Source organism: Pleuronectes platessa, chromosome 3, assembly GCF_947347685.1.
Source record: "Pleuronectes platessa chromosome 3, fPlePla1.1, whole genome shotgun sequence".
In the NCBI taxonomy this organism is placed as follows: Eukaryota; Metazoa; Chordata; class Actinopteri; order Pleuronectiformes; family Pleuronectidae; genus Pleuronectes; species Pleuronectes platessa.
The window spans coordinates 13,636,374-13,650,347 of NC_070628.1; the positions used below are offsets into that span (position 1 = coordinate 13,636,374).

The following is a 13,974-nucleotide window of genomic DNA, read 5'->3' on the forward strand; positions in this document are numbered from 1 at the left end:
CCACAGCGGTGACAGATTCTGGTTAACAGAGTTGCATCACCCAGCAATGAACAGAAACTAGAGCCTGGCTGATGTGGATTGTTGTGTTGGTTCAGTATACCGATATCAGGATCAGGGAATCGGAAAAAAATCGGAGATGTCAGAGGATATATATATTTATTTGGAAAATTTGGTAATAATTCTAAAGATGTCCTTATTAAAACCTTTTGAAAAATAAATATAATTGACGCCTGATATTTTACAGTCTGAGGATAAATTACTAAAAAGAAGAAGCAAATTAATATTACGTTTTTTGCACTGCATCTAAATAAACTTTTTGATTCTGCTATATTGGTATAAGCTTCTGTATATTCCGATACATATCCTATATGTGTATTACTTGTATAACCACATCACCAGACAAAACTCATGGTGAATCTTAGATTATTTTCCATTAAAACAACTATTAAACAATCAATTCTACTTTTACACAATGTTTATGAGGGTAAAAACTACAAAATAACTAAATCTACAATCCAATCTTTTCAGTATTGTGATGAAATAAATGTGTATAAACATACAAGTATTATAACAAATTTACTGATCGATCCTGGAGCTGCATTTATTTATTCAAGAGAAACAATGATGTAAACCAAATGTTAAACTGTAAAGAAATATATTTTTATTCCATAGTACAATATTCTCTGTAAAACCAACGAACAAATGTATACAAAAATACAATATTCTCTTTATCAATCGTGTGATCACAATATTATGTACAACCAGTAAAATCTGCCAACACTGTTGCCGTCTCACAGTTTAAAAAAACAGAGGTGATTTTAAACCTGCTACAAAATTTGGCAGAGTGCTTTTAAGACAAAGGAACAGGGAACAGGCTGGAAACGACAGACTGGCATCAAAGGAGAAAATAATCAACATTGTTCAATCAATCCCTGAGTTTGATAATCAATACATTAGCAGCTTGGTCTTACGCTATAGGTAAACTAACAGATGCATGTCACAGAGGCCAGTGGGTGACTGCTGCAGAATATACAGCCAAGGTTAAACAATGTCTAGTTCAAAACTATTTATGGACTTTGATCGTCTGAAAAACTCACATCGTGTTAAGCAACAAACACAGAAACGCTACGACCCAGAGGGTGATAAAAAAAAGTGTTGTCTTTATCATAACTTCTAATATGACAATACAGGATAAGCTGGTACTCAATGCAAAGTTTAAAGTGTGTTTAAAAATTGCCATATTATTTAAAAACCTTGACAACAACCTCCTACCAGACAGTGAGCAACCATGATTCATAGGGATCTTCATAAAATACTTTCATTATGTCTCAAACATGAAACAAGGCCTTATTGAGCGGGTAGTGTTTTAAACACAAGGTTTTTTAAAGCATTCTTTAAAAAAGGCATAAAGTAAATACACCACATTATAAAGCATTTATATAAAATATATAGTACATACAATTGATCTTTGCAGATGCATAAAAAACCTTATTTGGCCATTATCAGGCCAACACAGCTCTCTTTTATACTCACAAAAGAAAAATATGTTCTTATTAAAAATCTGAATTTATGTTAAAACTTAAGTAATCAATCTAAAGATTAAATAAGACTTCTGGCAGCTACATGACTGGTGGAGACGGGAGGACTGTAAAAAGGTATCAGGCCAGAGAAACAAGGAGGCTGAGCCTATCATACTGTATATAATGTAACAGTTGTATTTGTGGATTGTGTGTGTGAGTGTGTGTCGTCCTTCATAGCATCTTCAGTTCGAATCCAATAAACCAGATTCCTTTCACTTCAGAGAGACCAGCATGAGACCCGGCTTGGGCTCCGTGAACCTGGGAGATGAAGAGATAGCAGAAAAGGTGGGTTTTGATGAGCACATCACGTGTGTTTTCAATACGTGTGTGTGTGTGTGTGTGTACCTGTAGTGGTTGTTCGTGAGGTAGTCTATAACAGCGGGACGGATGCGGGCCACGCCCCCCTGGCTGTGGTTCCCTCTTCCTGTGATAACAGAGAGCTGAGGTCGACACAGACCCTGCTCACTCTCTACAGAGACAGAGGTGGTAGAAGAAGAAGAACACACACACAAATCGTCAAATACAGGCTGTATTATTACGTCCTATAGCTCTCTGTAGGATGGTTTGTAAAGTTTGAAAATGTAATCCTGATGATGTGATGGTGGAACATTCGTGGAGCTTGATCAATAGTAAAGACAAAACTCTAAACTATTACTACAAGTGATAGATTTTGTCATTCATACACAGGGGACTGTAACAAATGTTCTTTATTGCCTCATTCAGATAATAAGTACAGAAGTACAGAGAGATGAGATGAAAATTAAGTAGAAGAACTGTAGACGTGCGATGTTATAAGATGCACATCTAATCTCTAGATGTGTTTTCCTTTGTGCTGCTGAAACTATTAAATCCATCCGACAGCATTCAACTCAATGCTATGTCGTGTTGAAAGTGTTCAAAAGAGAACTATTAATCTTAAATTTAGGTTAAGTATCTCCTGACAGGTTGAATGTAAAGTAATGCCATTCGATAAAAACAAGGGGGAAATACCGGCTGTAAACAGTGTATTGTTTAAATACCTGTGGTTTTGTCATGCAAGACCTGGGCCAGATGCTCCATGGCCTCGTCTACATGCAGCCCATGGAGGTCCAGGATGTTCCGGGGCAGCAGCGTCGAGTTGACCCTCTCAAAAATCTGAACCGCTGCACGGTGATTGGCCTCACGCATCCGCTGGCCATGCATGTGTCCCTGAGGAAAGGTTGAAGCAAATTAATATACTGACATGAATAAATGAATAGATATAAAGAAAAAATGAGAAAAGTAAATCTGTTTAATAAAGTTAAGAGACATTACATCTACTATTAAATATGTGACCCAACCAATTGGTTCTCAGGTGAAAATAAAGCCTAAAGCTGGAAAAAACATGAAAATCAGTCGGCGGCCTCGGCCACTTGCCTGCTGTGCGTAGAACGAGGCCACTTCTTTGCGTCCTTGCTTGAAGGCCTCGGCCGCCTTGGCAAACCCCTCGAGCTGTCGGCTCCTCTGCAGACTGGCCTCCGCCCTGAAGTCGTCGTATTCTGGGTCCTCCACATCCTGGTAGTCAGGTACGGTCGACTGCGGGGCCTTCTGCCTCTGACAAGGTAAAGAACACAGTGAAAATGAGAAAATGGAATAAACCCTTTTATGGGATTTTCAGTTTTTACTTCACTGCACCTGGTTTGAACTGCTCTGCTTTGTTTTGGCAGAGCCTTTTGCCAGTAATGGATTCTTGGTGTATTTTTGTAAAAGGTTTTAGGCACACACTTTTCTCTACAGTTATGCTGTTGGGATATACTGCATTTAAACTCATGTGTCATTAAATCATGTTCCATAAGATTGTGTGTATGGTGATTGCATCACAGTAAATATATCTTGAAATTATTTATACAGCAACACAATGTGATTCTACAATCAACAAATAAAGACGAAAAACAAATGCGAAAAGGCAACAGATGGAGTAAAGATACCGACCTTTAAGAGATTAAACATGACAATACATGGTTGTTGCTCATAAATGTGTTTGTTATTTTGTTTGTCTCCGTTTGTGTGTGTGTGTGTGTGTGTGTGTGTGTGTGTGTGTGTGAAGACCTTTTCTCGCTCCTTGCTGGCTGTTCTGTGGTGGTCAGAGCGAGGAGCCTCTGGGGCGACAACTGTCTTGACGGGTCCTTCGTCCAGTAGAGAGCGAAGAAACAGCTCAGTCTGCATCAGGCTGTAACTACACACACATCAACACACAGGAATTAGTCAGGAGCATAGATGGTTCTTTCATATAGAACAAATATATTATAACATTTTATTAGAAAAACAGGAACTGACTTCAAAGTATTATAGAAACAGTTAACATAAGATAAAATGTCTGGGTTGTCCTATTAATTTAATTTCAACTGTAGGATACAGATTAATGTGCTGCTGATCCTCTAGGTAAAAGGTGGTTGGTCTGTGAAATAGACACGGTCTTGAAAATACACTCATGTCTCACTTGTGGTCTCTGAAGATGTCCATGAGGAAATGCCTGTCAATGGCGGGGAAGAGGGAGAACAGTTTGTTCTCTTTCATCAGGGTGGCTCCGTCTCGCCGGTCCAGGTCTGAACGACTTTGTCTGGTCTGAAAGCATCAGGGTTAGAGAGCAGTTACGTAATTATAACGGAGTAGGGCAAACCAGAATAGTGTCATTCAAATAAGATCTACAGGTAGAGCAGGTGTGTGTATTACCTTCTCCACGTTCTCCTGCAAAGCCTGCTCCTCTTTTATGATATCTCTGAGAGAGACATGTTGACGGAACACGTTCCAGTGGTCCATGATCGGCTTCTGACCACGGGACTCTGATGGACTGTTCAGTGACGTGTAACCATCAGCATTGGTGACCAAATGTCCTGCGTGGGTTTGTTCTTGTTGCCCTGGTTTGGACACCTGTGATTCACGCCAGTGTCCTGAACCTAAACATACAGAGGTCCTCATTTCAGTTCCTCAGAATAACCAAATAAATGAATACTTTTATTTATTTGTTTGATAGGGATCAATACAGGAATATACAGAACACAGACGTTTTTATATGGGGATAATGCAACAAATTTAGAACATGTCAGGCCTGTGATACACTGGTGACCAGTCCAGGGTGTACCTCCACCTCTCGCCCAATCACTGCATGTATTTAATGTGCCTTTGCTTTTATTTGGGAGAACACGGCATCTACGCTTTTCATCTGAAATGTGCTAAAACTGAATTCAGAACAAAGCAGAACAAAACTTAACTAAACTTCTGAGTGTGTGTGACTGTGTGGACTTACTTTCCTGAGGCAAGTGGAATGAAAGAGAAGCTTGTCTCTGCTTTTCCTGTAAAAAAAAACATTTACAGTCAGATAAAGCAACAAAGACGCTTTTAATCACATAAGGCAAATGCAACTATGTAACTATCAAGTATCGCTGCGTCTAACAACTCACCTGGATTGTTTCCTTCCACTTCTGGTGGAGCAGTTTAGCCAGATTCAGGTCCATCTGCACTGCATAGTCGTCAGTGGAGCATGATTCTAAATATAGTGAAGCAGACAGGGCAGATACATCAGCTCAGAAGTAGAGAAGGACAGGAACGGTTATTTTGATTGGTTTAACGTTTGGTGATATGGTTCCAGATAAGGGATACAGAATGTTGCCTTTATACAACAAGGGAGTCATAAGACCATGTTCACTAGAGGCAGTAAAGGACCAGTGTGTAGGATTTAGGGCCATCTAGGGGTGAGGTTGCAGATTACAAACCCTCTTCTCAGCCTCCCTTTCCAAGCATGAGGGAGAAGGCTTAAGGTATCATGAACAAAAACAAACAGGCCCTCTCTTGAGCCTGTATTTGGTTTGTCCATTATGGGCTTCTGTAGAAACATGGTGATATAACACGGCAGGCTCCGTGGAAAAATATACACTCCCTATGTAAATATAAAGGGCGCCATATAAGTGAATGATAACATGATTTTTGGGTGATAATATAACTAATGAAAACTTGATAATGAAGATAGTATTCCTGGTCCTTTACTATCTCTGAGCCCAACAGCTATCGAATAACAGTCAATATTTTTGGGCTTCCGAAGTAGGATTTGATATCTGGGCAACACTGTTTGTCTGCGGCCAACCAAAACCAAATTGTATTGGTCAGACTAGAAATGGAAATCAGAAGCTTCCAAAATCCCTTGCGTGCAGATTGTAAAATTTCCAATACAGAATCTGTTTATACAGATCAGGTACTTGAAGACTTTAATTCTCATTTTAGCAGTAGATGTCCTGCTTGTATTTTTGTGTGAGTGATGCCAGTGTGTTTACCTTGATCTAAGCCCACAGGACCAAACAGTTCAGTGAGCTGTAGCGCCACCTCAGTTGGTAGTTTCAGCTCCACGCTTTGAATGTTCAGGTGTCCTGTCCTCCTCTCCTCCTTCCTCCGCTTTTCATCTCTCTCCATCTCCTCCAGCTCAGCCTGCAGCAGCCGGTGAACCTCGTCCATGCTGGCACTCTCGTCCTCAATCATGGGCCTTGGCTCTTCAATTATTACACCATCATCTGAGCCCCAACCCCAAGCACCACCTTCTTGATCAGGTACTGAGATCAGTTCGTGTTCAATGAGGCCAATTTCTCTTGTGGCTTTATGCAGAACAAGTTCTCTGTCAGGGTTTTTTTCAGAGTGTGAGGTTGTTTCAGGTTGATTTACGTTTTTAACCGGAGCAGCTACACTTTCAAAACTTGACAGTTCCGTATTAGTGATGCTCTCGTTTGACTCACTAACAGTCCCAGATGTTGACTGCTGAGCCGCCTCCTCGAACCCAGCTGCTCCTCCCTTTGACAGATCTTCAGGGAGGAGTTCATCTAACACATTAGGACAAAACCTGGGTTCTACAACGTCGCCTAAACCTCCACACACAGCGGACGTGTTCTGGTCATCTTCACCCCATGCACCATCCGCCTGCCCCACCTCGCCATCCTCCTCTTTAAAGAACCTCTCTTCAGAGTCCAGCAGCAGATTCGTAGTCCACTCAAGGTCCTGATGGCATTTGTCATAAAGATCTTCTAATGAATCAAAACTAACTAATTTAAAATGACGGCTTAGGATGCATAAGCTCTCAAGTCGTCCTTGAGTTCCTCCGAGCTCCTTCTCCTCCACTTGTGTGCCTTTCTCGTGCGCCACACGGTAGAGTATCTCTTCTTTGCCGAAGGGGTGACCTGCAATGTCTGCAGGGGACTGCTCCGGCACAAAGCGAGAAGCGTCACCATACAGGACTTTGAAATGGCTGCATGTGGCGAGGATTGCATCGTCAGGGCTGTCTCGACGATTGAGACGCCACATAAGGGCAACGTCCTGAGGTTCAGTCTGAGTGAAGCAGCCAGTGTCTACCGGAGAAACTGGGGGAGGAGGCGGCTGCGCGTGTGCCTCAGATTTGGACTCCGTGAATGGGTGAACGTTTGGTTTAAGGCTTGAATCACAGTTGGGATTCAAGCTAGGTTTGATATCTGTGTTTATAATACTCTGACTGCTGTGTCTAATTTGAGCTGTGGTATTGGGGGACTCAGGGGAATTCAATAAAGATCCAGGACAGTTTTGAGTGAAGGTGAGGGCGAGCTTGCACTGCTTCCCCGATCTGCGACCCGGACGCTGCTTCTTCTCCTGACTGCCTCCGCTGAAAGTAGTGCCTTCTGCTTCCACGGAGCCCTCGCTAATAAGACTGCAATCAGCTTCAGTTCCAGTCTCTCTACCATCCCCTGTGCTGCTGTTATCCATATCTCCAGGCTCTGTAGCAACATCACCTTCAGTTTTGTGGTTTCCGCCTTCATCCTGGCATATACTTGTATCTGCAGTTTTGGGGATAACTAGTGAATCAGCAGTGACAGCTGAGGGAGGATGTGTACTGTCATTGTCCGAACCTTGTTTAGTCCCTCCTGCTGAACTACTAGCTTCCTTTTCGGGTTCAAGTTCCTCCCTTTTATCAACGTTGGATTTCCTGACCCCAGAAGAGTCAGCTGCTTTCCAGGCTAACACACAGTCCGGCAGTTCACCTCTTGTGTTCATGTTTTGCTCCCGTTCTTCTCTGCCACCTGCCTCCGCTCCTTTCACTAGTTCCTCTTCGGAGCTCAAAGAAAGGGAGGAAGAATGTGTAGAACTGATCTGAATTGCCCCTTCACCTGTCTGCAGAAGATCAAGAACCTTCTGAAACTCTGTTATATCAGGCCCAGGTTGAACTTTTATTTCATTTTCATCAACCTGTTGAGGCACACTTTCATGTTCTCTCCTATTTCTTTCTTTATGCCTACTCATCTGTCGCTGGTCAAGGGATCCTTCAGAAGGCCAGTCGCCTACAAAATCCAACATTTTAGGCATTCCCATCTCTTCCCTCACAAAATCAACTCCTCCTGCCTCGTCTTCTTTGTCCTCACTCTCTGATTGGTTGGTATCTTTCACCAGATCTGCAGGCTCCAACCCGTCAAACTCAGACCTCCTGCTCGGCCTCTCTCTCTGCCCAATAGACGCCGAGAAAGCCACAGGTATTTCATCCCTTCTGTGATCTTCATTCATCACTGATTCCACAATACAGTCTGGGATTCTCTGATCTGCTACTGAATTATTTAGCTGTGACTGAGCATCCAGCTCAGAATCTAATTCCCCCAAATCCAAGTCACCGGCCATTTTGGGGTTTTCTGTTGGTCTTCCAGCAGGCTGGAAATTGAGGGACCCTGTAGATTGGTGGGTGCTATCTCCTAGTTCCCCCCCCTCGCTAGAACGACCAATAGATGACACATCGGGGAGAGAGGAAAACAGCTGGGAGCGGGGATTCTTACAACCCTCAGTTAATCCCGGTTCCCCAACCAGATCAGGACAAGGTGTTTTGGAGGACACCGGCCTAGAGAAAAAAAGAGGTACGAATGGGTCAACTGCAATAATCGATGAGGTGTGCAATATACTGGTCTGTGGTTGACAATCAACAGAAATAAATCACTGTATTGTAACAGATTCACATTATGCAGGATACTTCATCACTTGATATTTTAGATGAGCAATGTTCATTATATTTACAAGGTTTTTACATTAACACTTGAATATAAATGAGTTAAAAGTAGATTTGTATCAAGACACACACATGAAACTCACTGTGAGCTTTTGTTCTCCAGAAGGAGGCGCCCTTTCCACTCAGGTATGTGTGAACCCATAATAGAGCGGACTGAAACGAAGCGCTCATATCCGTTGAGCATGCGGCGGATTGTTTCCACTGACACATTATGTGTAGTGCGTCTGGAGACAAAAAGTCTGGATTAAACCTTTGTCAACAAAAAAAACTTTAGTTGATGTTTTAGACCAGAAAAACTCTCACCTCTCCAGTTCTCTGGGCTTGTTCTTCCACCACGTGTCCGGCTCTCGGAACAGCACTTTATATCCATGTTTCAGCGCCTAGGACAAATATGTGACGATATGTGAACTGTGTCCGGAAACATCACTCAAAAGAAGGTTATCATGATGTTCACATTGTAGACGTTATAAATATATCCAAATTAAAGAGACTGTGCTTTTTATTACAGGGTCGATGTCGGTCTAAGAAAATCCTAAACCATTTACAGTGTCATGCATTAGCTGGATTAGCTCTTCTCCAGAACTATTTATGCCACAGCAGAATGAATCACATGAGATTTGTTCCTGCGCTGGTGTGTTACTGACGAGCAAACTGACCTGAATCACATAGGGTCGCATCTCCCAGCCCTGCATGTTGGTATTGTCGATGATGATGGGGTTAGTGCCCCTCTCAAAAGCTTCCTTGGCTGTGGGATAACATTTCCATAAGAGACAATTCATGAGAAGCAATACATTTGTTGTGTTGGTAGAAGTGTGGACAATCAGATTGTGTTCATCGGGAAACAATAGCAATCGAAACAGAGATTTAAAAATCTTTAGAGGTCACATAGAAGTGTTGACTTGCGACTGCTGCATAGCGTTTTATTGAATATTTGTGCGTGAGTGTGTGAGTGTGAGTGTGTGCTAGTTACCTCGTTTGTGATTCCACTCATGGGCCTCCCCTAGAGCAGTGGGGTCAAAGTGATATTCACCTCCAGGGCGGGTGAAATAGTCATCAGTGCGGAATATAGCTCCACCAGGGTTATGCTCTAACAAGGCACTGCAAAGAGAATGAGATGTACACACACACACACACACACACACACACCAAGAGTTTGAAACACAGGGTGTGATTGTTGCTTTACTACAAATCGATGACAACGATAATATGGTTGTGTAAGGAAGCCATTCTTTTAGAAACATTTAATATTATGACTCTTTTTGAAGATGCACCGATTACTTTTCGCTAAGACTTTGCAGGAGTCTGTTGGAGGCAAATCAAGTCACTGACAACATGTAGTCAAGCCAGGTGATTATATTTCAGTTAGGTGTTGTCTCTTGTCTTGTGGCTAAGTCTCCACTCTGTGAGCTGTGGCTGTGATACCTCTGCAAACCATCTTTTAAGAGAATCCTGACACTTACTTTGCCAAAGTTGACTTGCCAGATCCTGGAGCGCCACGAAGCATCACGAGCACCTTCCCTTCCAAACGAAGCCGACTGTGCTGGGCAGGGAGCGGTGGAGCACTAGGCAGGGCCCAGGACTTTGGAATAGTTGCTGAAGGTTTGAGAGGCGCTTGACTGACAGGAGCATGACTCAGCCACGGAGAGGCCTGCCTAGTTTGGCTGGGCCAGGTGGAGGGTGTTTGAGCCACAGGAGTAATGAAAGTTGGTCCCTGGTTTCTCTGAATATGGGGAGAAAACTCTGGCGCCCCCAGGTTCCAAGGTGAAGACATGTAGCCGAGAGGCCCCCGATTCAACATGTTCACCTTAGATCTGGCTCCGCCAACTATCCGATCAGAGGGAGGGATCCCTGCCCCCTCTGACGGGCTGTGTGACGCCTCTTTTTTATACACCTGGAAAGCCGATGGACGTCCTGAAGCTGCCAGGTCTAAAGGAGGCTTCAGCTTGTCCGCAGGTGTTTCTGTCAACAGATGTTTGAAATCCACCACTGTTGCTGACTGCTGCCCATGCATGGTGTTGTCATCCCAAGATCTGGGCTTGTTGAGTGGTAAGGAAGGAGACATGTGCTCCTCCAATCCTCCCACTGCGCAGGGTTGCTTGGCCGAGGGTCCTCTGGATCTAGAATTCAGGCTGGATTGAAGCAGCTCAGGGAGGGGCTGCTGTGGGAACGGTGGCGGAGGGAACGAGGAAAGAGGTGCATAAGTGGATAAATACTGTCTGCTTTCATCGTCAATAAAATCCTGCTTTGCAGTCAGTGTCTCTAGCTCCTGATCCACTAGTAGGTCCAGCTCCTCAGTCAGGAGATTGTCTGAGGATGGAGAGTATGGCTGCTGTGATGGTTTGGAGAAGTCCGGGCCTGGTCGAGGTTCAGGAAAGGGTTGGGGTCTGAGCAGCGCTTCAGCAGTGCGCTCAAAGCCAGAGACAGGAGAAGGAATAGGGGCTGCACCTTCAGCCGCCACAGAGAGCTCCAAGAGGGAGTCCATCGCATGTTCAACTAGAAAACAAACGTCCAGAAACAGGAGTTTAAGAGTCAATTTTACAGTAATCATCCTTTACAACTTGTGATTCATGCTTGATTTTAAAGCTTTGGTTGGAATTTACACTGTTCTCTCCTCTGACAGAACAAATGTGAAAAACTAAAACTAACAATATCAAATTAAGACTTTTGTGCACTGGTATAACATCCCCTATACAGTGTGTAGGGGCTGCTACCATCAGGCAGGCCGTATAGGGTGCCATCCTCGCAGATCATTTGTCCCGACCAGTATTGCACTGCTGACTCAGCTTGGAAAGGAAGTCACCAGAAGCTCAGAGTGTGATAATGCAGCTATTCCATAATGTAGTAGAGGGTTTTTTTTATGTTATGTGTACTGGTCTGTGAGTGAGTACATTCTTTATGGTGGAGGATCATTGTTGTCTTGTTATCTCCTGTTTGTCTGGCACATAAGGAATGTGTGACAGGCCTATTGACCTCTATCGATCTCTAACGCATACCACTGTGATGTCTTTAAGGACATGAATGATGATATCATTCGGTTCTAACTAAGTGTCAGAGCGGCTTCACCATCACCTTTGCTCAATAACATGGTGATCTTTGAAATAAAGCGGCCTGATGGTGTCATGCAGGCTCTTTAGAGTATTTTAGTCCTTCGTTTTGAGTAGTTCTTTAGTAAAGTTTTGTGAACTCCTGGTACTGTAGCTGTTCAGGAAGGTCTGCACATTGTTTAAAGGTTTGATGTTGTTGTGACCCCCCCAGGCTCTGAGTAAACATCAGGTCAGTCCCCAGTGGAGACAGCTTAGGACTGGTATCAGGAAAATGGCTTGACCTGATAATGATCTGATTGTTATTGGAGCAGCATGGCTTATTGTATCCACAGCTCCTCTACACGGGCACAACAGGTGGAAGAGGGGACAGTTTAAGAAGACTGTCAATAATGTCAATAACAGACATGGGACCTTTACTGTGCAGGAATCTCACGTGCTAAGACACGGTACACGGCTAACAGGCTACCTAGCTAACTGCTTAGCCAAGTTAAACCCAACTAGCATTACCACACTTCGCACGGGCAGGTCTGCACATCCTGGTTTTACGCGCGTGTGTGTGGGTTTGCGGCTACCTTTGAAGTCGCACTCGGACAGCACGATGTAGATCACTTCTGGGTCCAGGTATGAAAACATCTCCTGCATGCTCTTAACGATCTCCTCCTTGATGGTAGAGCCTGACAGCGAGTCACCGGTTGAAAAGTTGTTCGCCATGGTGCCGTCGTATCCCAGAGGGAGTCGGGAATAACCCGCGTTGCTGTGGCCGAGGCTTGCCCCCTCCGACGGCCCTCCGGGGACTCTGGCCGGGCTCTGGCCGTTTTTCTTTCTCCGAGGCATTCCGACCCCGAGGTGCCGCTGCCGGGTGCTGACATTAGAGGCTAACACGGAGCTAACCAAGTAGCCGAGGAGCTACGAGACAGTGGCCCGGAGCTGATAACATGCCCCTGAAGAGTCGGTTGAGAGATCAACTGAAGGATAGGATTTGTAACAGCACTCCAAGTGGTTGAGACACAAGATGTACGTACCACACACACAGCCCAGCACCGGCGGTCAGCACGGCGGTCAGAGCAGAGCTTTCAAAATAAAACACACGGCCTTCCTGACCAGTGCCTAAGCTGCTGAGGAGTTAAACAAATGTGGTTTTCACTCAAACATATGTCTTTCTTTGTTGTTGTTGTATTTGTCGAGTTTGACACTAGATGGTTGTTTATGAGCTTATGAGCATAATGAAATAGCTTTAAATTTAAGATTTAAAAAAATTACTTTCACATGAAAAAAAAAAGGCTAAAAGTTAAAAAATACATTTGACATTTTTAGATTAAAGTCAAACCTTTAAAAATGCTAGTGACCAATGTTGATGCAAATGACCGCTTTCCCAAATTGTGAATACTTCAGGCTTCGTTTTAAGTTAGTTTATACAACACTGTGTGGTAATCAGGCTGCATTTGTGCAAACTGAAATAGCTGGCAATGGACAAATGCAAGTTGATCAATGGTTGCACCATACACTCCAAGTAAGTGGCAGCTCACATGGCTGTCAGTCACTCCTCCGATTTCATGGATCAGGGGAACTCAAATTAAAAATACACATCTGGGCAATGTCAAACAAACAACTGAACTACAAAAATTATCACTGCCAATATGTTCATAGTAGTATTAGAGGTTATAATTAGAAACTAGATAAGATAAGAATAAACAAATAGGTGAAGATAAAAATTAAGATTATATTGTACACGATATAAAAAGTATATTCTGAGTAATGCAGAAGCAGTGCCAAACAGTGGATAATAATAGAAATGAGAATAAAATAAGCAAGTTGCACGAGACAGAGACACTAGTACTAAACTAAAGGACTATGAAATATGGGATATTGCACATGTCATTGAATATTGTGCAAGATCTTGAAATAATATGACGGAAGAAACTTAACATTACACATATTGCAAATAATATTGAATGTTGCACATGAATGGTGATATTGCACATCAAAAAGAAAAGCTGAATAACATTGCCTTTCTATTGTATGTTGGTGTTATCGTTGGATTATATGTATATATGGACTGCACTTTAACTCTGGTTTAACTCTCTTAACTGTGTAATATTAAATCTGTCTGTGCAGTACAATGGTTCATGTTCAATCCATTCACTGTACATATTCTCACACTGCACATATCTTTCTTGACTTTACACACTAAACCTTTGAGTTACTTATTGTTACTTACTGATGCCTATTTTCTTCTACCCTTGCTGCTGTAATTTGAGCTATTATCCACATTGTGGGCTTAATAAAGGATGCTCTTATTGTATCTTATCTCATGTGCAAAATGTTCCTGTATGCA

At 43.0% G+C, this 13,974-nt stretch overlaps 1 protein-coding gene across 1 annotated transcript; it reads right to left on the reverse strand.

Annotated features, from left to right (window-relative positions):
- Window positions 1-1,544: 1,544 nt before the first annotated feature.
- On the reverse strand, window positions 1,545-12,761 carry n4bp2 (NEDD4 binding protein 2). The gene is made up of 16 exons (XM_053418408.1): window positions 12,212-12,761; window positions 10,056-11,088; window positions 9,566-9,693; window positions 9,252-9,340; window positions 8,899-8,975; window positions 8,679-8,819; window positions 5,867-8,430; window positions 5,000-5,085; window positions 4,846-4,891; window positions 4,272-4,495; window positions 4,039-4,163; window positions 3,648-3,774; window positions 2,976-3,152; window positions 2,600-2,768; window positions 1,926-2,049; window positions 1,545-1,838 (listed from the first exon to the last, which is right to left on the reverse strand). The coding sequence occupies exons 1-16, from the start codon at window positions 12,471-12,473 to the stop codon at window positions 1,793-1,795; spliced, it is 5,418 nt and encodes a 1,805-aa protein (XP_053274383.1). The 5' UTR covers window positions 12,474-12,761; the 3' UTR covers window positions 1,545-1,792.
- Window positions 12,762-13,974: the final 1,213 nt, after the last annotated feature.